The 23,363-nt window shown below is 51.4% G+C and overlaps 1 protein-coding gene across 2 annotated transcripts in view; it reads right to left on the bottom strand.

Moving 5' to 3' along the window:
* Nucleotides 1-23,363, bottom strand: part of DOCK1 (dedicator of cytokinesis 1) — a 568,995-nt gene that overhangs the window by 6,662 nt on the left and 538,970 nt on the right. For both annotated transcript variants that reach the window (XM_069566865.1, XM_069566866.1), the window contains exons 47-50: nt 17,305-17,442; nt 9,868-10,013; nt 5,723-5,921; nt 1,594-1,747 (exon numbers count right to left, since the gene is read on the bottom strand). In XM_069566865.1, the coding sequence (XP_069422966.1) occupies nt 1,594-1,747; nt 5,723-5,921; nt 9,868-10,013; nt 17,305-17,442 (637 nt within the window). The remainder of the gene's footprint in view (nt 1-1,593; nt 1,748-5,722; nt 5,922-9,867; nt 10,014-17,304; nt 17,443-23,363) is intronic.

Here is a 23,363-nt window from a genome sequence, read left to right as displayed (position 1 = left end):
TATAAAAAAAAATCAATAAAATATTTCTGATCTCTGGTTACAGCATAAGGATGTATGAAGTGAAGCTGGGACATCCGCCTGGAGACGGTCTCCCTTCCAGCACCCAGCAAGGCCTGGCTCCCTGAGGCTCATCCCCGGGGCAGCCCTGACTCCCGACCAGACAGACTGTCTCAGGAATGGCCGCTGCTCCCCTTGCAGCAAGAAGAAACCAGGAGCTGAGGACGATTGTTGGCGGCCGGCACAAACCACTGCCCAGGACCAGGCTCCCCGCCCTGTCTCCAGCCACGGGGAGGACAGTGGGTCCTCCTGGCTCTCTCGTCTGCTGCCATCCTCAGTCCCTGAGACCTCCTTCCTGCCAGGACGTCACCTCTCTGGCTGGCCTGACTTCAGGGGTGAAAACTAGGGTACCACTTGCATCCCTCCACAATTCACATCCACTCGGAACCTCAGAGGGCTTTCCAGGTGGGTCGGCAGTAAAGAACCCGCCTGCGATGCAGGAGACACAGGGGACTGCAGGTTCGATCCCTGGGTCGGAAAGACCCCCTGGAGAAGGAAAGGGCAACCCACTCCAGTGTTCTTGCTCAGAAAATCCCACGGACAGAGGAGCCTGGTGGGCTGTCATTCATGGGGTCGCAACGAGTCAGACACGACTGAGTGACTAAGCACGCACTCAGAACCTTAGACCTTCTTTGAAAAGATCGTCTTTGTAGAAGGATCTGGAGATGAGATCATCCTGGATTTATGGGGAGCCCTGAACCCCATCTGCAGTCTCCCATAAGAAGAGGAGAAACACAGAGCCTGGAAGAGAGGGGTGAGGGGACTGGAGGAGTGAGCATACAAGCCGAGGAACTCCGAGGTCTGTGGGAGCCCCCAGACCACCAGTCCCCACCCTTTCTGTGGAAGACAGTTGTTTTCCATGGACCTGGGGGTGGGGCTGGGGATGGTCTGGGGATGATTCAAGGGCGTTACACTTACTGTGCACTTTATTTCTATCATTACTACATCGGTTCCCCCTCAGGTCAGCAGGCATTAGATCCTGGAGGTTGGGTACCCCCGCACTAGATGGAAGCAGAACTGGAGAGACCTGGATTTCAGACTCCTGGCCTCCAGACTATGGGAGAATAACTTTCTGATATTTGGGGCCACCAAGTCTGTAGGAATTATGCTGAGCAGCCCTAGAAATCGGGCAGAACTGGAAGGAAAGTTCTACCCTTAGCCCCTCAGCATGGCCTGGAAGGGCTCCTTCCTTCCCACTCCTCCTGCACACAAACAGGCCCCTTCCCCACCCTGTGGGCTGCGTCATCTCATGACACAAAATGGGGGGTGCCCCACGTGTTCTCGAGTCACCCCCAGCACCCAGGAGGTCCGGAGCGCTGGCTGGGTCCTGCACCGTCCACCCAGGGAGCACAGGAACCCGGGACTCGGCTGTGGCCTGACCCACTCCAGTCCCGGGGGACACTTCTGAGTCAGGGGCTCGCCAACTCTCTCCGGCTGCTGGACTGAAAGGAAGCAGGTCTAAAGTGAGAGCCTTCAACAGAGGGGGGAGGCCACGGCGCAACGCCAGGAGCTCACACGGGATGGCGTCTCACTTACTGGACTGCAGGCTGAAGCTGAGCTTGGCCCTCGGCATGACTGGGGGCGGCGTGGACTGGGAGGACGGGGAGGACGGGGACACCGAGAAGCGCCGCTCGCCACCCATGGCGTTGATCACCTGGCTCTTCGGTCTCTGGGGCCGCAGGGGGCTGATCTATGTGGGAGGGACAGAGAGAGCATAGTTAGGGTCCGTCCTAGGTGGCTCAGTGGGAAAGAACCACCTGCCAGCGCAGGAGATGCGGGTTCGATCGCTGGGTCTGGAAGATCCCCGGGTGAAAGGCATGGCAACCCTCTGCAATATTCTCGGCTGGAGAATGCCATGGACAGAGGAGCCTGGTGGGCTACAGTCCATGAGGTCAGGAAGAGTCGGATACGACTGAGCCACTGAGCACTGAGCAGACACTGGGCTGACTTAATGCCACTTCAACACTTCCTCTGCGGAAGTCCTGACCTGCAGCGCCGGTGCAGATGACCACATCTGGAGACACGGTCTTGCCGACGGTCAAGGTCGGGTGATGCTGTTACAGCAGACCCTGATCTAGTGTGACTGGTATCCTTATAAAGTGGGGAGATTCAGACCCAGACACAAGCGCACGGGACGGCACTGTGTGAAGATGAAGGCAGAGATGCGGGGAGAAGAGAATGCTGGGCAAGGGGCTGGAGCAGAGCCCCCGCAGCCTCAGAGGAAGCCAGCCCTGCTGGCACCTTGGCCTTGGATGTCCAGCCTCCAGACTGTGAGACCATCGGCCTCTGCTGAAGCCACCCAGCCTGTGGGATGCCATTCTTGCGGTCCCGGCAAACTAACCCCGGCCTCACCCAGTCTCCTTACACAGTCGGGGGGGAAGTCACATCCGCGTCTCCTGAACAGGAATGTGACGCGGACACTTGGTGTGAGGGAGTGCCCCACCGGGTGGGGAGGGGACTCAATGACCTGTGCAGTGACCAGAACGCCCCAGGGGACTAATTTCTTGGTCTTTCTTGGCAGGTGTGTGAAAGTCTGGAAACTTGCTAAAGGACTTCCTTCACTCGCCTTCTCTTCCTCCTCTCACGCGATGCTACGACCGATAGGAGTCCTTTCCACTGCTCATTGCACTTGTCTCCCCCACCTCTGACTTCCAGACGCGCCTGACTCTAAGCAGCTAAGCCTGTTCCCGTGTCTGCAACATTGGGAACTTTTATTTCCCTACGTCTTACAACTTGGTCTCAGATTGTCGGGTCTAGGGGAACATGAGCAGTCCAAAATCCTCTCAGGAGTAACGAGGACAGTTATTAACCCAGCTGAGAAAGAAGAATCAAGATTTTGGCCCCAGGATGGGCAGGGCTTTGGGCTTGGCACTGGGGCTTGATTCCCCAGGGTAGGGGCAGGGCGTGGATGGGCCTGCTGGTGAGGGCCAGCTGCAGAGTGGGTGGGCGGCAGCGTGTTCCACTGGGTGGTCTGCAAAGACAGGGCCTCCCTGGAGTTTGGAAGGAAGCAAGGAAGGCTTCAGTCCTTTTGTAAGCGGGGTGGTTGAGGGGACACTGGCCAACAGGCTGGCTTCTGAAACTGTCCTGTGCCAACAAAGCAGATCCTGGAGTCCAGGCATCACCACTCATTTGCAGTAAACAGCCCACCTGCTGTGGAAGGCCTGGGACAGCCTGGCTGAGCTTGGGGCTCCCCTTGGGTGCATGTGTGTGGGGACTGAAGATGGATTCAGGGTGTTCTTCCCACCCTTCCCTTCCCATCAGGGGACATCCTGACAGTTCAAGGGGCAGGGGATGGTTTACTGGTGAGACGCAAATGGCACGTGGAGGGCCCCTCCCCTGCTCCAGGTCCTGAGAGGCTCAGCCGGAGGTCATGACATTGCTGACGATGCGAATTCAGGTAGGAAGCGGAACTCAGCCCCAAAGAGGAAGTAGAGAAAAACCTCTGCAGAAGTGTGGAGAGGGGGCAGGTGGGTGCCAAGAGTGCAGCAACCCCAGGGGCCCAGGGCACCACCCTGGGGCCGGGGCTGCTGCCACCACTCAGTCATCTTCGCTCCCTGAGACCCCCACCCCCTGCCAACCCGCTCTGTCCTGCAGCACCTGGCCGGTCACGGGCACACGGAGGCTTGAATAGGAAACTCCAAGTGCCCAGCTGGACCCATAGACCTTGCCAGCACCTGTCACCCAGAGGACAGACTGGGACTTCGGCTGGACCAAGAGCAGCCAGCCTGCCTCTGGCAAGAAGCCAGGGTGCCTGGCCCCTAGCATTGCAGCTGCAGCTATTCTGAGACTCCTCAGAGGCTGAGAGCAGGGGCCAAGGTTCTGTGCTCTGACCTCGGTGGGTTCTGGTGCGTTTTTGGAGAGTACTCGGGCCCGCTGGGGTTTGGGGGGTGGGGGTGGCGCTTTGGGCTGAACTCAGCCTGTCTGCAGGAAAGCAGGACCACAGTGGGGAGGGACAGAAGTTATACTGTGACGATGGCCGAAGCTGGCACATCCTTTATCTTCTTGTCACGGAACTCAATTTGGATCAACTCTGCCACTTGTCTCAAATCCTGTGAGGCCTTCCGCTTTACCATCTCAAAGTAGAGCTTAAAGAGAAACGTACGACAGACTTCCACAAGGTCTGCACTGAGCAAATGCTCAGAAAGTGTTGCTGTTAGTTTGCCTGTCCAGGTAGGGCGTCTGGACACTCGGGAGAAGGAAGGGGGTGCTGGGCAGCCCCAGCTGTGTTGCTGGCCACTCAGCTTTCCAGAAGAGTGGACAGAGCCCACCAGGAGGTGGGGGGAAGGGACGTCATGAGAAACCTCTGGATCGCACCGCGGGAGGTCACATCTGAGCGCTAGCCAGTGGCCAGTCCCTTCCTGAGCCCCGCACCCTGGGCCGCCAACTTCTGCCATGAAACACTGCAGCCCAGATGCAGTCAGAGCTCTGTCCAAAGGCCTCACAAGAGCATTCGCCTGCAGGAAGACCATGTGTGGTCTGGGGTCTCCCTTCTCCTCTAGACACCCAAGCAGCACGTGACTGCTGGTCTCCATGACTAAGGGTCTGGATGAAACATGCCTTCCGGTGTTGAAGATATAAGCAAGCAGTGAAGTGTGTCTTATTAAACAGGGGTCCCACCTGAGCCCTTTGATAAGCAACCATTCAGTAACCGCCAGGGCTGGTCAGGGGTCGGGGGCTTCCGCCCAGGGCAGGCACATTCTTGGGCACTGTAGAGGCAAACGGCCTTCCACTGCAAGGAGGTGGTAGCTCCAGGCCCAACTTAACCTTTGAAGTTGATGGCCTGTGAGAGCCTCCTCTTTGCTTTGTCTCCAGTCCACAAATAGCATATTCTGAATAAAGTTCACCCCAGAAGCCGCCCTCAGTTTGCCCCCAGACTCCAAACACTGCAACACACTGCTGGGAGCATCAGCTGGCACCCCTCCCAGCCCCCGCCCCAGCCCAGGCCTGGGAGGAGAGCGTGCCACTTCCCTGTTGCCACACACCCTGGTCTCTGGAATGAATGAAAGTCCCTGGGATGGGTTTTTAATGTCAACTCACCAGCACCAGTTAAGTCCCCCCAAATCCTTGTGAAAGATGGCCAAGGGATTTAAGCATGGAACAGATGAGGCGAGGAGGATAACACGGAAATGAGTATGGTTGGCAGAACCTGTGGGAAGGGGCTCTGGGACTCTAGCTGAGCAGATTATAACACTCCCGCAGAACACCGGCTTAGCAATTTCTGGTCAGGAAGGGGTGGGGGAACGGCATTAGCTGGCCTGGAATTACTGTTTCCTGACAACACAAGCACCCTGTTCATCTCCTGAGATGTCTGGGTGTCTAATGAATGAGTCCCACTTCGCTGCAGAGCCCGGAACCCTGTGGGTCCCTCTGACAGCTGCCCGCCCCGCGCCCCCACCCACTGCCACTACCCCGCCCAACACCGGGGAGGGGGGGATGGAGAGAAAGACCAGCATCCTCCAGAGAGACGTGGGTCTGCTCTGAGCCTCTGATGTCCTGGAGCATCAGTTACACAAGGGCAGGATGCGAGAGACCCTGGATTCTCAAATGACTATTCCCAGCCCATTCAGTGAAATCTGATGGACAGGCCCCTCGGCAAAATGTGGAGCAAAGACAGGCCCCCTGCGGCAGCTACCAATCAGTGAGGGAGAGCTCCCTGTGAAATTACCGTTTCTGAAAGGATCACAGCCTCAGATTGCTGCAGGGGAATGTCGGTGGGTTTAAATTCTTTATCGAATATCTCTTGATGCTTGCTGTTCCTTTTTTCCTTCTTCTTGTCCTTCTTCTCTTTGTCAGGGTCATCCTTGTCCAGCTTGTCCTGGGACCGGGAGTGCATTTTCTTCGGCAGGAGGGGTTCCAGAGCGAACCTAAAGAAAACGTTGTGTGTTTTTTCCAATCAATGATGTCTTTCTAGGAGAAACTGTTGCTTTTTGCCCTGCGGATCCATGTAAAGTCACTCACAATGAATCAGGTGCTGTCTGGGGACCGCCCAACTTTACAAGGAAAGAAATAATTTTGAAAGGAAGCTCAAGGGCCACCTATGATACTTATTGCCAATTGCCATGGTGACGGTCTTGCATCACGATAGAAACAAACTGGGGGAAAAAACCACACTGACAGGACAACACGGAAATGTAAAGCCTGAATGCATTATGGGATGATGATATCCAGGGATTATTGTTGATTTATGGCTGGAGGAACGTATTTGAGGTCTATTTCCAAAAGGAAGTTCTCACTTTTTAGAGATTCACACTGAAATATTTATGAATGTGAACAGGAGAAATAGGCAGATGCTGACACAAAGAAATGTCTGTATTGGTACACAGGGAGCTTCCACTCGAAAGCCTTTGATGGCTCAGTGAGAAAGAAGTCAGCTCTAGCTCCTAAGGATGTGGAGTTGCCCTGAGATTTTCAGCCAAGAACTGAGCTTGAGAAGGAGGATTTGGGTCCCAGCTCTGCCACCTACTGGTAAGGGTACACCGCCTCTGAGCACTGTGGACTGGACGACCCATTCACAGAATGAAAAGAAAATGGTATTTAAAAAGAGATGTGACCTATTCAAAGAAGCGAGTCATGCAGTCCTATAGGAGAGACAGCACATACTGTGATTTCTGATTAGAGTGTTTTTAAAGTGTGGTCCATACCTCATTTCTATATGGTTAAAAAGAAGCAAAATGGTCAGCTGAGAGGGTTCATGGAAGCTCCCTGCCTTCGAGCTCCTCAGGCAGTCCCAGAGCCCCATGGGAGGGCAAACTCCATCCCCCGTAATGTGGGTTAAGAGGCCAGGTTCCCAAGCCAGCCTATGAGAGGCCCCCGTCCTCACTGCGACCTTCCAAGACTGACTTCCCGAAACAGCCGGAGAGTAAATGGGTTTCCTCGAGGGGAGAATGATCGTTAAGAGAAAGCTGGGCACATTTCCATCCTAGCTGCGGTTTCTTTCAAAGTTACTTGTGAGCAGGAAACGGAGAACTAAGCCCTGCTCTAATCAAAAGGCCATTCCAGCAGCTTGGTTCCCTAACATGAGAGGTACCACGGACATCCACACTGCACTGGACCTTTCAGAGAAGCACATTTCAAACCCACGGAAGATGCTGACCGCCGAGAGCAAGAATCACATCTCCTTTGTTTTGTTAAAAAAAAAAAAAAAGAAAAAAACTGGATGGGCAGAGGGATTTGAACAGGAATGGTATTGAATGTAGGCATTGATTATCAATAGCTGCTAACATCACTGCGAGAGAGATAGTCAGGCACAATGTCCTTCTGAATGGAAGAACCTATGAAGTCATTCTGCCCTGAAATCAAGCCTGAATCTGTGTAAGTCTCTAGATGGGACCACCAACCTGAAGGAAACAGGAGGGACACGGAGATACAGTCAATAACCCTGTCGGAGATGCAGTCAAAACAATCTGGATTGCAGCAGCAGCAGCCTGCAGTTTTCAACAAATAAACTACAAGGAAGAGAAATGAAAAGAAGAGAGTGGAAGGAGGAAATCTATTGATTAAAAGAGAACTAAAGAGATAGAGCAGGGCTGCCCAGGTGGCACTGGTAGGGAAAAAAAAACCCGCCTGGCAATGCAGGAGATGTGAGAGACGCGGGTTCAGTCCCTGGGTCGGGAAGATCCCCTGGAGGAGGGCATGGCAACCCACTCCAGTATTCTTGCCTGGAGAATCCCATGGACGTAGGAGCCTGGTAAGCTATAGTCCAAAGGGTTGCAAAGAGTCAGACACGACTGAAGCGATCCAGCACGTACACAAAGAGTTATGGCAGCCAACTCCAAAGTGGGAATCTTATCTGGATCAGTTTCAAGCAAACTCAAAAAAAAAAAAAAAAAAAAAAAAAACCAAAAATAAAACCCCAACCATTTATGACTCAGCTGGAAATAAAAACCAATATCTGATGATGGTATGGAATGACTGTTCATTTTTCACCTGTGCTAAAGGTAGTTTTTTCCTAAGTTCCTACCATTTAGAAATTCACATTGAAATGTTTACAGATGAAGTCACACGATGTCTGAGACTTGCTTCATGTATAATATGGAGGAGGGAGAGGGTGGAGTACAGACTGAAAGATGGGCTGGGAGGTGATCACTATTGAACCTGGCTCACAGGCAATGGGCACAGGGCCTCATTATGATATTATGTTTCCCGTGAAACTTTTTCATAATAAAAACTTGAAGATGATTGATGAAATACACCAGTGTTGACTTTGATTATGAAGGCATTTCGGGACATCTGGATATGCAATTAGCAACAAATCAACATCCATTAGGTGTTACATCTCTTACAAAAAACAATTTTAAAAACCTTTATGATTTTATTCTCGGTTTTACGGAACTTGAGACAATTAATGTAGGGAGATAAAGGATTAATGGACATCTTCTAGCTCGGGGCGAAACCTGTGCTATGAAATCCAGACAAGTACACAAAGCATCCAAGAAGAGGCTGAGCTGTAAATGTTTCACAGGATGAGAGGCAACTGCCAGCAGGATGAACTTTATTCTGCACATCACCAACGCCATCTGAGACCGCAGTCTCACTTCTTCCACATTAGTCAGGTAGCTAAGGGTGACAACCCTGTGAATGAATGAAAATCTGGACTCTAATAAAGATGTCTTCTAGTTTAAGGTTAAACATATGGCTCCAGGGGAGGAGACAATGGTTTCCACTCATGTAGTCACATGTGCAGGACGGAACTCTTCCATCTAAAAATCTCTAGCTCACTCTTTGCTCTCGCCCCTACATTCCTGGAAATATAAAACCCTTTTCATAAGTAGCCTGGGGATTTACTTGGGGAGAAGTTGAATTAAGTTTCTTTAGCAATCTTGCTCTAAATGACAAGCGCACTTGATTTAAATACCTCTAAATTGAGATTTCCATATAGACTTGGCCTTATAAGTAGCAGACACTGACAAAAATTACTGTTAGGGGAAGAAGGAAAAAAACACGTGGGAAGAGTTTTCTCTCCTCCATTGGGCACGCTAGCTGTTGGCTACAGAGGGCACTGGGGTTGGAGCTGTCTCTTGGGGTGCTCCGGGAGTTTGTGTCTGCGGGTTGCAGGGGCCAAGAGGCTGCGGGTTTGATAACATGATGGATTGTAAACCAAATGGGCTTGGACAAACACACAATTGTGCAGACTTGACGGTAAAACAATTAGAAGTTCTTGGATGTTTAAACTGCAAGTGGCATTTTTTTCTTTCTGTATAATCAGAACAAGCTTTACATGTAGGCTACTCACTAAATGCACAAAAATGTCAACATCGAGGCTGTCTTTGCAGAAGACACAGTGGGAGTGCAACGAAATGTTTACTCATCTATTCCATTTTTGTTCCCTTCTTAGTGACTTTGGCTTAAGAGCAGCGCTCAAGAGCAACACTGGGTCTCAAAAAAGATCTTGCAGCAAGAAAGTGGCCCTGCCGGCCTTTGGGGAAGCCTGCCTGAGTGTGACAGGCCTGCCCTGGTGTGACGCCTTGGAAGTGAGCAGGGGATGAAAGCACAGCCCACCACTGGCAAGGAATGCACCTCACTGTTTCGGGGTGTGTTGACGAGGACTGGACACTCACTGAGGCTTTATAGTTTGATGGAAGTGTCACCCAAAGTGGAGCCCAAAGCGAGAGATTGTTCTAAAAAATTCCTAAGACCCTACAAGTCTTAGTGGCACTATGGTTGTAAAGGTCTTGGATGATCTCCATTTCAAAGGGAGTGTTGAGTTTCAGAAATCCTCTCAGCTGTGATGAAACAAATCCAGGACCCTGGAGAGCTCCTTGCAACCCCTCCAGCCCTTCTCTTCCCTCCCTACTGCTGAGCCAGACTCACCCATCGGAGCCAGGCCTGGAAGGGGTGCTGTCGGACGAGAGGGAGGAGACAGAAGCCACGGATAGAGGCCGGGACGAGGAAGGCATGGTGAAGGATCGGACCATGGACCGGGGACGGCTGCCTCTTCTGTCGTCCAGACTTGAGGGCTGGGTTGGGGCAGAGGGGAGAGAAAGAGAGAGACTTGCTTGATGTCCATGCCAAAAGATGTCTAGCCTGGCATGGTCAGACACCTCAGACCGAGTGGTCTTAGCAGCCTGGAGTCTATACCAAAGTAATCCACACTTTTATGAACAGCTGATGTTCCTGTCCAAAGCTGAAGGTGAAAACCATGGTTATCCGGAGATTTTTTGAAATATGATTTGATACTGTGAAAAATACCAGAAAAAACTTTCTTGTTGGTTTTCTTTTCTTTAATTTAAAATGCAGTTTTCTTTACCAAGACCACAATGCCTTACCATGCTCCAAAGTCAGCACAATGCACTGATCGACCAGGAACTGTACCTTACAGAGGACATCTAGAGTGAGGACTTTGCGAGATGTTTAGATGAGCTGTGCACACCTCTGCACGCTGACAAACCAAGCAGACCGCCAAAATACGTGGAGGCGCGGGGACCCAACTGCTCTAGACTAAGATGAGATGCTCCTGCTGCTTAATTGAGGCAGGTTCCTTCCCTGCCGGTGACTGGCACAGCAGGTTAGCTGGATCCACGGCCGGAGTTGCCGAAGCTCCTCCTTAGCAGGAAGTGGACCAGTGATGCATTCTAGAGAAAAACAGTCTCTGGATCGAGTTTTCCACCCTCTGTTTGTCATACGACTATATATTAACAAAATAAGTGTTGCTGAAATACAGCACATGTCAACACCTAATTAGCTACAAAATGCTCGTGTACCTGCCCCTCAAGCCAGATGTTGGCACAGCTGGGACAGCAGCTGGTGCAGAAACTTTTTTTTTTAACCCTCAGGATGTGGAAATCAAATGTCTGTAGAGCATGCCCTCTCTGTGTGGCTCAACCTCCCTCAACCCCAGCCCCATGCTACCAAAGCTGGCGTTCATTCAGCCCATCTCCAATAGAAAAGCTGCTTGGGACCAGGGCTGGTGACAGATTATATAACACCACTGATAAGAGGGCCTGTTTCTTAACTACGTTTTGCCCATGAAATACTATTGGACCTGTACCTTATCTCTTCAATAGTAAAAGGCTCAACAGACTTGGGGGTGCCAAGGGGGACAGGGGTTCGGGGGGGACGGGATGGGGAGTTTGGGATTAGCAGATGCAGACTATTACATAGAAAATGGATAAACTGAAAAGTACAGGGAACTGTATTCAACACCCTGTGATAAATCCTAATGGAAAAGAATATGAAAAACATATATATGTATAACTGAATCACTGTGCTGTCCAGCAGCATTTAACACAACACTGTAAATCAACTATACTTCAATGAAATAAGCTTGTAAAAAATAGTAACAGGTTCAACGTCACAAAAGAACACTTTAAAGCAGGAGCTGGTAAACGTTTTCCGCAAAAGGGGAAAATGACAAGTACTTTAGACTGCGGGCCGTAAGGTCTCTGTCCCAAGCATGGAAACAGCTATACACAATACAGAAATAAATAAGTACGGCTGTGTCCCAATAAAGCTTTATTTACAAAACAGATGTCAGGCCGTAGTTTGCTGACCAGTGGCTCAATATGCAGCTGCAGTCTGCCAGTACCGAGGGTCTGGTCAGCCTTAACTTTAGCACCGATGACGGTGCATTGCCCAACTCCAGGGAGACAGCCTTTGCCATGAACTGGCTTTTACAAGGCAACTAAAAGGAAATGGCGACTTGCAGATTAGCCTGAATTGTAAAAATGTTTCTAAAGACTCAAAGTCTACAGTATCTGCTTCTCAGCCTTTAAGGTTAGATTCCATTTCCGGTGATTATAAAATACTGACTGTATCCCTCCTGTTGTACAATGTGTCTTTGTAGCTTAGTTGTACAATGCATCCACTTCTCTGATGAAATGATCTTCACAGCAGCCAGGGTCAAGGGAGTGGGCACACAGGAGCCAGCTGGCCGTGGACCGGGAGGTGCATATGGCCACAGGCTGCCCTCATCCAGCTCTTGGGAAGACCCAAGCAGCTGCAAACGCCCCCAGCCACACAGGGCTGGCGATGCGAGCCCGAGAGGCATCCTTGAGAAGCTTGAGAGGCTGCCCGAGAGGCAGCCTTGAGTCTTGGTCAGGATGCATGAGCATGGACGGGAAGACTGTGAAGAATGAAGCAAGGGGGATGCAGGTGGGGGTTCTGGCTGGGGAGGGCCAGAAGCCACTGGTGGTCTTGTGACAGCAGGGCACCCACTGGGAGTGGCCCTGGGCCCTCCTCCTGGGCCATTCACCTCGCAAGCCCTTCCTGACCCAGCAGAGCCTCTAGAAATCGAGCAGCCAGGACTTCTGCTTTTTCATCTGAAGCCATCAGGGCCTCCCACTCCTTACCAGGTAGCTCCAGTGCTAGGACATTGTGAGAGAGGGGACATCTGTGTCCCTGCAGCAGGACAGGCACTGAGTGGGGGCGGAGGGGCGGGGAGGCCACCAGGTGGGAATGTTGGTCCCGGCATGGACTGCGTGACCTCTCATAAAACAAGGAACTGCTTGGACACCTAGCTTCCTCCTGAGCATACGGGGGATAGTCATGTCACCTTGAGAGGCTGGCAAGGACGACCTGCAGTGACACAGGTGACAGGCAGGGCGGCTACACAAATGGCAGCCTCCAGTGCCCTGCTCGTGTTACAGACACGAAGCACAGATGCGCTCCAGCCCCTCACAGGAGCACGCCTGCGTGTCCCAGGACGCACGCGGTCACCATCCTCATCTCCAGGGTGGTCTGGAAGGCCCTACCTATGCCCACCATGGGTGCAAACTGCCCATGGCGTCCTGGGGATGGCTGGTTTCCCTGAGTTTAATCATGGTGATGGGGTTTCATGGGGGTATGGTGAGACGCAGGCCCGTTTCACAGTCTTCTAGAAACATCCCTTTCCAAATGCTGCACAAATGCTAGCTGTGGACTGGAAACCCAACGGGGCAACAGGCTGGGCCCTAGGAGGGGGTGCGTGCACAGGGGTGCATTAGGAGGGAGGGGTGGGGCCAGGTGGGAGGGGGAGAGATGGGGTGCTCTAGGACATGCAGCCTCAGGGTCACCGCCCAGAGCCCGCACCTTGACTGCCCTCCAAGCCTTATCAGCCACTCTTCTCTTGGTTGGAATATTCTGTTGAACTCCAGCATACAGAAGAGGGCAAGGGGAACTTCTCTCTGGAGGTGGGGGTCATCAGCTTACCTTCCCAATGCACACCCCACTTAGTGGCCTCTGAGGAACCCCAGGGTTCCACGGATCTCAGTAAGAAAACCACTGGAACAAAGTCTCCCTGGCAATGGTGGAGGAGGCCCTCTTGTTGTTGTTGCTTAGTCATTCAAATGTGTCCGGCTCTTTTTGAGCCCATGGACTATTATAGCCCGCCAGGCTCCTCTGTCCATGGAATTTCCCAGGCAAGATGATTGGAGTGGATTGTCATTTCCTCCTCCAGGGGATCTTCCCAATCCAGGGATCGAACCCGTGTCTCCTCCATCTCCCGCACTGGAAGGCAGACTCTTTCCTGCTGAGCCACCCAGGGAAGCCCCGAGGGAGGGCTGGAGGGGAGAGTCCTGGGGGCAGGGGTGACGGGTGGACCACAGCACCGTCTGTGCACACCATGGCGAGGACTCGAGAAGGATGAACAGCATCTTCTGGGTGTCTTGTCTGCTGACGGTGGTGGAGGGGGATCAGCCTGGGCAGCCGGAAGGGGTGGACGGCGTGGGCTCTTCTGGGCACAGGGGTGGAGGGGCCCAGAGGCAGGTGGATGGGTGGGTCTGAGCTCAGGATGGGTGGGTCTGAGCCGTAACCAGGTGATACAGAAAGCGATAGAGGAAGACAGTGGAGAAGGAGCAGGGCCACGGGAGGCTCCCTGTTCTTATCAGACTCGAATGAACCAGAGAAGGAAGGAGTGGAGGACAAACTCGGAACTCTTTCAGGAGCCTATGAGCAGACACCTCCTGTACGGCCAAGGGCCAGCGAAGGCAGGGGGCTGGTGCTGAACGTGACTGAGACTTGTGGCCTCCACTCTGGGGGCCCCAGGCTCTGCACGCCTCCCTCCCCAAGTAGCAGGAGGACCTGGGGTTCCTGTGCTTTCCTTTGGGAAGTGGCGGCTCTTCAGAGCCGAGGGCTGGCAGGATGAGGCCAAAGCTGAGCAGGCTGGACAGGTCTGATGGAGCTGCTCACAGATTAGGAGTCAGAGGGCGTCCAAGTCTTCCCTTTCTACAGCTTAGGCTGGCTCAGAAAAATTGACAAAATGGTTTATGTCCTTTCTATGGGGTTTTTATTTTTAAATCCATCTTTTCTTTTAAACCAGATGACAGTATATTTCTTTTTAAAGTATTCTGAGATGCTTGAAAGTTCTCAAAGTAGATAAGAAGGGAAAGCCTCATTTCAGACTGCATTTTATCACCACATTTTTCAGAGAATGACAGGGTATCAGGCCTCCTGTTTGCTCAAGGGAGGCTGGCTGCAGAACCTGCCTTGGGGGTCCCAGGATGAAGGGGGGACTCAGGAAGGCAGCTCCAGGGGACGAGGCACCGCAGGTGAGAAACGCACCCTTACTTAATTCTGTTCCTGACGGCATTCCCAAGATGCTCTGGCTGCCCCTACGAAGGGGTCGGACAGTGGTGGAGAAGATGCCTTCTCAGGGTGTGGTGCAAATGGCTTATCCCCAGCTAAGGATGGCAGACCACTGCCCACATGACAGCCTCGCCTTCCTGCCTACCCCCTCTACCCGCGCCCCCATGGTCAAGAGCAAGCCTGCACCAAAGTAATGAATCACAGCAGAAGACAGGGATGTGAAGGATGTTCTGATGAGCCAGACAGCTTTCCATCATTTTGAAATATACAGGAAATGATTGATCAAAGAGGAAGCGTTTCACTTAGAAAGAGAACATGGAGCTTGCACAAGTGTTTATTTCTTAGAAAGAATTAAAAGTGGCATCAGACTTTGGAAGAGGTGCACCGTGATGCTCTCTGAAACTCTTCCGGCCACTCGACACTGATTGTAATGAGTTGCAGGCTCCAAAGTGATCAAGCACGGCTCGAGGACTCTGACTTACATGAAGGGTCCTCTGGGGTGGCTGGGCAGGAGAGTACCCTGATTCCTAAGCCTGTTCATCTGGAGCTGCTCCTGTGGGGCTGACAGTCTCGGATTCCCACCTGCTGGGTCTTCAGACCACAGCCTGGCAGCTGAGTTACTCTCAGCTCATGCTCTGCTCTGGCCAAGGCCATAGACACCTCATCTGATGAGCACTAGGTCCTGGGCTTGGAGGCACTGGGGCCTGGGCATGGGCAGCAGGGCTTGGGGCGGTGGTGGGGGAGCACAGGGTGTAATCACAGCCAAGTCAACCCATCTGGGGAGAAGTCCTGCTCCTGACTTGTCTCCAACCACAAGGGCAAGAGAAGAAGAGCTTTGCCACTTAGCAGCGTGAGGCCTCAGGCTAGGGGCCCTTCTCAGGTTCCTCTGCCTCTAAAAGAGGTGGGTTCCCCCTTGAAATGTCTGCAGCACCTCCTTCCTCAGGCTGCACTTCCTACTTGCAAAATGAAAAACTCAGAAAGCTCCCAGGCTCATGGTAAGCACTAAATTAGCGTTTGCTAAGTGAGATAGATGTGTGGAAAAAGACGAAGTCAGCTCAACACAGAGTAGCAGAGAACTTTCGAGAATGGCAGACGGAGCTGGGCTAAAAATGAAGCCAGAATGGCGTGCCTGGTTGGACAGGTGGTTCTTTAGGGGGTAGAGGGCCCTGGGTCCTGAGCGGTGGAGTAACTGCAGCAGCCTGCCTTCCCTTTGCAGGATAACCTGTTAGACCTGCTCGCAGACACCCCATCCATGCCAGTGGGCATGGGATTCCAGGAGACCAGAAGAGGTCTCACTGCCTCTTTTTGCCACACTGATGTTTACCTCTCAACAGTGGAGAAAGGGGACCATCTGTTTGGGTAGACACCCCCCGAGCCCACAGTCAAGGCTAAGACGCACCAAGATTCCCAGAGACCCTAAGTAAGGAAGGAAGTGATGCTCTGAACTGCACACCACGGGGGCACTCTGAGGTGTGGTGTCTGGCCCTGCCCCCAGAGGTGCTAAGACCCAGCTCATGAAGACTGTCTCAAGCCCACCACAGGCCTTACACTGTCAGGTACTTTGCATCAGTAAGGACGAAACTCTGCTCCATGTTACGTGGCAGGCTGCATGGGAGCAGAGTTTGGGGCAGAATGGATACGTGTATGTGTATGTCGGCTTCCCCCATGGCTCAGCTGGTAAAGAACCCGCCAGCTAGTGCAGGAGGCGTAAGAGATGAGGGTTCGATCCTTGGGTTGGGAAGATCCCCTGGAGAAGGAAATGGCAACCTGTTTCAGTATTCTCATCTGGAAAATTCCACGGACAGAGGAGCCTGGAGGGCTACAATCCATGGGGTCGCAAAGAGTCAGACACTACAAACTATCACAACATTGATAATCAGCCATTTTCCAACATTTAAAAAAAAACAAACAAAACCCAAACCAAAAAAAGATGCATACAATATATAAAAAAATCACCAGCCATTCTTTTATGATGCTCTTGATGTTAGCCTTGGCTCAGAAACCTTACACAAACTCTTAGTAAAAGCCCAGGTCTGCCCTTTACCCGAGAACAGAGTCTCCCAGCAGTCCAGGCTCTGTGAGGCTGGGTATCTTTCCGGGTCTGCCCTACGAATTGTCTTCTGCCCAAGGCATAGCTGTGTCTGCACCAGCCCCTGGCTTGCCATTCAGGTTCCTGCCACCAGCCTTTGCTGAGTGAGTCCTCTCTCTGGGAGTCATCCTGCCCACCTCCTGCAGCTTATCCTTGACTTAGATCAACGGCCACTTCCTCCAATAGGTAAGATTCAGACTTCAGTGAACTGTTCCTCCCCTCAACGACTCTGACCTTGGCCTGGGCACAGGCTCCGTCTCAGCTCTGGGACATCGTGGGTGCTGTTATCCTGTGTGTGCTTTAACCCTCTGCCTGTGCTGTGTGATTGGAAGTAGGGTTTCCATGAACCAGCCTGAGTCCCATGCGTTGATGAGATTTTTCTGTTGCTCCCTGACTCTAAGGGGAGATTGCGTTCACAGCTGTGGGCAGGGTACACGGTGATCAAGCACATTTACTCAAGCTTGCTCAGCCAGACATTCCCAGTTACTGAAAGGAGGTGACTAGATTTGCTGGCAGAGGACCTGAGGAAGGGGCAGAGGGCCCTTGTCCTAAGTGGGCACCACGGGCAGGACTCAGGTACTCTGCCCTGTGGGCCTATCATGGTCAGACGGTGTGATGAAGAGACGTGCCCCCCGACTGCTGCCACGCCAGCCACTCACCATGGTCCGGACGCCGTACTGCTTCTCCACTTTCTCCTTTAACTGTCTGAAACAGGCCTCCATTCTCTCATGAAATGGCCTCAGTGCTTCTGTGACTTTGTCTCCGTGGATCCTGATCCCTTCGGCCAAAAACGGAATCTGGAAAACATGCCCGTCGACATTCCTCACCTCCTGCTTAATGTCTTAAAAGAGCAGTGTACACCCGGCGGAAAGCGGCGACCCGTGTGCAAAACGCATCTGTTTTGGTTTTCCAATCAAACCAGCTGATTAAATTCATCAGCCAGGCATGCTACTCTCCCAAACCAAAATGTGTAAATGAAAAGCATTTAAGTCGGACACGTCTAGCGCGGCGTGCAGGGCATGGACGTGTCATTGCTTTGCCTGACTTGCATCTGACCATCAACCCCAGAAGAGACGGCTGTGTGTTCTCCCCTTGAATTTGAGAACTGCATTTTGGATTTGTTTAGCTGTAACTTGATGTACTCACAAAGGGCCATGTCACAGTGCCAAGATTCCTTTGCTAAGAATATTGCCTCTATAACCCGCTCTAGAATTCTTGCCTGGAGAATCCCCGTGGACAGAGGAGCCTGGCAGGTTACAGTCCCTGGGGTCACAAAGAACTGGACATGACTGAAGTGACTTAGCATACATGCACAGCTATAACTTGACCTACTTGCAAAGGGCCATGTCACAGAGCAAAGATGCTTTTGCTAAAAATATTGCCTCTACAGGCAATTGAGAACTCTATTCCAAAATGTAAAAACCGAATTATATGTGATCTATAGTCCTGAAGGGTATTCTTATTTGGAAAGGAAAACCAAATTTATCCTTCCTTAAAACTAAAAATAATCACCTCTCTGCCAACACTCCTGTCACAAATATCCACGCCGACGCTTCACATCGGATCATGGAGATGTAGCTGACCTTTAAACGCGTTGTAGAGACATTTTTATTCCCCAGCCCCAGAGACCCTCCAGAGTCCCTGCCGTTGGGGGTGGGTGTAGGAAGGCTCTTTTCTTCCCCCAGCTTCTGCGTCCCCCGAGGCTCCGACTGGGAGGTACATGCTCTCCAGTGCAATCAAGCTAAGAGGCTTCTTCTTAATAATTTATAATTAAATCAAAATACTGATTAAAAACAGATTTCCTTAATATGCCAGAACACCAGTGTAGATGAGCAGATTTATTAGTAAGAAGGATAATAAGTCCACAATTGAATTTCATGTGAACAAATTCAAGGAATCTTATCAGGATGAATCAACGCACAAAACGTATTTGGCTGCCATTTATAGCAAGCAGCTGGAGCCTCTTGTGGTGCTCCGGAAGAGGACAGGATAAGTGAGCACCCTCCCAGGGTTGACACCCCTCAGCCTCCTTTCGGGCTGCACTGGCACAAAGCGTGTTCAGCTGACAGCTGGGTCTACACCCAAGGTAAACTCCAGGCATCTCTTTCTGGCCGTTATCATCAGGAGGGCAGTGTACAGCTAAGATTTCAGACGAGATGGGACCTTTTACTTTCCCATGCATATTACTCTTGCAGATGGCAGCCTCCAGGGGCTAGTTGCAGTTTGTGCAGGTTCAGCAGGAGAAGATGCTCGCAGAAATTTTCTCGATTGCTGGGGGGTGGCAACGGCAGGCTGGGGATAACCTGCTGTGGGACGGGGAACATGTCCTGTCTATCTTAGAATGAAGGCAAGGATAGGGGTGTGGTCTCAAGGTGACAGCCCAGCCACTCTAGACACTGAAAGCATTTTGCTCTAGAATGGACCTTTCTCAAATGAGCAAAATGAAGTCTAGTCATTTCTGTAATTTTTTGTGTTGGTTTGACAAAACTCTTAATTGGCCAGATGCTTGACATCAAAGAAGCTACTTGCTGGACTAAAGTGAAGACCTTTTGGTTCAGGTCTTAGGAATGAATGAAGGGCGATTTGGCGGGTAAAACTGATCCTTTCAACTGGTCTCTGACATTGGTTAGTTATAGCTTTCTACAAGAAGGGTGGGATGGGGCCCTTGTTCTATGTCTGCTTAGGGCTGAACTGAAGCTATGAATAAAAAGATGCTCTGTGTAAACACTCCAACATACGAGGTGCTTAGCACATGAACGGAAGCCAGGGACTGAGGCCTGGAATGGTCTTTGGATTCCAGCAGGCTGAGCATCAAAATCTCTCAGGCAGATTCCTGAACCCATAGTCCTGATCTGGTCTGGAGCAGGTCCCAGGAATCAGAACATCTAAAGAGTTTCCCAGAGCCCAGAGCGGGAGGAGGACATCCCCAAAAGCCACACGTGTCTTCAGGTACGTGCTTAGTCATGTCTGAATCTGTGTGACCCCATAGACTAGCCCGCCAGGCTCCTCGGTCCAAAGCATTTCCCAGGCAAGACTACTGGAGTGGGTGGCCATTTCCCTCTCTAGAGGCTCTTCCCCACCCAGGGATGGAACCTCTGTATTTTGCGTTGGCTGGCAGATTCTTTACCACTCAGCCACCTGGGAAGCCCAACTCAACAACATGTTGAGTTGTTCAAAGTGAGCACGCGGCCAGCTCTCAAAATAGCGGTCCTATATGTGAAATCTGCTCCAGTGTGTCTCCTACACGGGTTCACGGCCTGCTGGTGGCACAGAGCACTTAGAAGCAACACGAAATGCTCCAGGAGCACCGCCCCGGTGACCTCAGTCAGGCCTGTCATCAGCTGGGCATGGTGAGAGGGTCTAGGCTTTCATTTCTGTGCATTTCAGAAGACACATATGCAGGCACCTCAGTGGGCTTGTCTGAGCCTACACGGATTCATCCTCAGACCCACAGCAGGGAGGCTTCGTGAGACAGCTGTGTCTGTGGAAAGAGGGAGCTGTGCCTTTGAAGAAGGGGCTGGTGCTCCTGGCTGCAAACCTGGAAGAGCCCCACGCACACAACTGGCCCCTGATGGACCCTGGCTCCCACCCCCAAGGGGCTCAACACCCCCTGCTTCAGCATAGGCAACAGCAGAGCCAGGAGCTGCCTGGAACTTAATAACCAGCCTTTGCAAGTGATTTTAGGCTCCAAGATGTGCTGATTGTACATCAGGGATGGAAACTCTGCCCAGGAATCCTTGGGATTCCCAGCAGGAAAACCTTGCTTTGCCCTGATGGAGCTTCAGGGAAGAAAAACAAATCAAACAAATTAACAAACAAAACCAGAAGAAAGCATCCCAGTAACCCCGAACTTCTTTCTGTTACTGACCATATGACTCAATTACTGATATTAAAATATGGATTTTCAAAACATCGGCAAATGAGAGCAAGATCACAGGTAATGTTTTGAATATGTATTTTTCATCACTCTTTGATTTAATAAAGAGGCTAGAAAACAGATTTTTTTTTTCAACTTTCCTGTGAACTGCTTTAAAATTCATCCTTTAATATAGTTATTAGGGGTGATGACATAGTGCTGATATAAAGTTCTCTCTGGGGAACAAATTACTTTCTTCTGTAGGGCCTGAAACTCTTAAAATCCAATTTGCTGTAAAAGCTTACAGGGAAAAAAAAATCAATATAACTTTTTGCAGACCAAACTAGTTTTTGTGTAGCAATGGCTTTACAGCCTTCAGTAGAGTTTTGAATTTTGTACCTTCTGGTTCCCACAACATCTAAAATGGAATCATTCAGACCTGTAAATCCTCTCCCTCTTTTTCTTAGTTAGAGATGGAGACTGCCTACACAAAGCTTATATCCTGTGCAAAGAAACCATTCTGTAAAAAGTCTCCTTAAATTCAGCTCCCAAGGTGTCTTGCCAGAGAAGAATTCCAAGGCCAAATTGATATCAAATACCTAAGTCACACCCATTAGGATGGCTGTTATAAAACAAAGAAAAAGAAAATCAGAAAATAATTGTTGACGAGGATGTGGGGAAATTGGAACCATGGTGCCTGCCTGGCAGCGGGAACAGAAAGCAGTGCAGCTGCCGTGGAGCAACGCAGCGCCTCCTCAGAAAGCTAAAGATCGATGCATCACACAACCCAGCAATCCCACTGCTGGGCACACATCCAGAGGAAGTCAAAGCAGGAGACAGCAGGTTTGTATAAACCCGTGTTCATAAGAACATTGTTCACAACAGCAAAAGATGGAAGCAACACAGGAGGCCATCAATGAAAGGACAGATAAGCAACACGCGGTCCACACAGACAGTGGAACATTCTTCAGCCTTGATACAGGACAACATGGAGGAACCTGGAAGACCTATGCCAACTGGAATGAGCCAGTCACAAAAGGACAAACAATATATGACTCTACTTATATGAGGTCCCTGCGGCTGCTGCTGCTGCTGCTAAGTCGCTTCAGTCGTGTCCGACTCTGTGCGACCCCATAGTTGGCAGCCCACCAGGCTCCGCTGTCCCTGGGATTCTCCAGGCAAGAACACTGGAGTGGGTTGCCATTTCCTTCTCCGATGCATGAAAGTGAAAAGCGAAAGTGAAGTCGTTCAGTCGTGTCTGACTCTTTGCGACCCCATGGACTGCAGCCCACCAGGCTCCTCCGTCCCTGGGATTTTCCAGGCAAGAGTACTGGAGTGGGGTGCCATTGCCTTCTCCGATGAGGTCCCTAGAATAATCCAAATAAGAGATGAGGGTTTGATCCCTGGTTGGGAAGATCCCCTGGAGGATGAAATGGCAACCCACTCCAGTGATCTTGCCTGGAGAATCCCATGGACAGAGGAGCCTGATGGGCTACAGTCCCTGGGGTTGCAAAGGGTCGAAAACGACTGAAATGACTTAGCAGGCACACACAGAATAATCAAATGCATAGAGACAGAGCGCAGGGTGGTGGTTTCCAGGGGTGGGGAGCGTGGGGAATTATTGTTTATTGGGTGTCGAGCAGTTCTGCAAGGTGAGAAAGTTCTGGAGGTGATGGTGGTAATGGTTGCACAATGATGTGAATGGACTTGACACTGAACTGTGCACTTAGAAATGACTGAGGTCAACTATATGCTACATGCATTCTATCACAACAACACACACACACACACGTTATACATACAAAGTTAAGTACTTGTAACTTGGCTTGAAACCAAACAGGCCCACTCTGCCCTAATAGGTCCCGTAACCCACGTGCTGATGGTGAACAAGCCAGGACAGTGAGGCTCCAGGGAGGCCAGGAGCTGGTGCCCACAGAGCGCTCATCAGGAGGGAGAGCTGGGACTCCCGGGCTGTGGAGGGGTGCCGCCCAGGCACAGGGTGACCCTGGTCTCTGCCTCCCTCAGCTCTCTGCCCTCAGCCTGGCATGCGGGGCACAGATCAGCAGTGCCCTCTCTGCCTCCCAAGGGAGAAAAGGAAGCCTAAAGAAGCCAGCTGATGCTGGGCAAGATTGAAGGTGGGAGGAGAAGGGGACGACAGAGGGTGAGATGGTGGGAGGGCATCACCGACTTCAATGGGCATGAATTTGAGGAAGCTCTGGGAATTGGTGCTGGACAGAGAGGGCTGGCATGCTGCAGTCCATGGGTCACAAAGAATTGAACACAACTGAGCAAGTGAACTGAACTGAACTGAAAAGAGTCAGCTGCCCGAAGTCCAGAGCAGGTGGGCAGAGTTCCCACAGGAGCTGGGTCTGGACATTCCCACTACACCAGGCTCACAAAGACTCCAAAAGCACAGACACAGGAGCCAGGAACATCCCACGGAGCCCAGGACACCCTCCAGAGATTCCCAGACCACATCCCTTGAAGGAAGTACTGAGAGCCCTCAGGAGCACAAGCAGAAAAGCCCAAGAATATGCAGAAGTATCTGGAACACTCCCTGCAACCCTGACCGCCAGCAGAGGGGACAGGAGGGTGGGCACTTGGCGGTTCCCCACCCCCACCTGCCACACTACCCGCCTGAGACAGGCTGGGGCCATGACCTCTGGGAGTCACCCCTCGACCTCACCCCCAACATTCTGTTCTGTTGATACCAAAGATTTTCCAGCACGCAATACACCGATTGAGGGGAGGAAACAGACCCAGCTCATTTGTAAGAGCGAACGTTCTAGGTGTTCATATTCATGACAACGGCCAGGAGTCCAGTTAATTGCAGTGGCGGTGGGTGGGTTTATCCAGTACAAA

This window comes from Ovis canadensis, chromosome 22 (assembly GCF_042477335.2).
Source record: "Ovis canadensis isolate MfBH-ARS-UI-01 breed Bighorn chromosome 22, ARS-UI_OviCan_v2, whole genome shotgun sequence".
NCBI lineage: Eukaryota > Metazoa > Chordata > Mammalia > Artiodactyla > Bovidae > Ovis > Ovis canadensis.
Note: the sequence above shows the minus strand (reverse complement) of the source record. Positions and strands in the feature narration are given on the sequence as shown.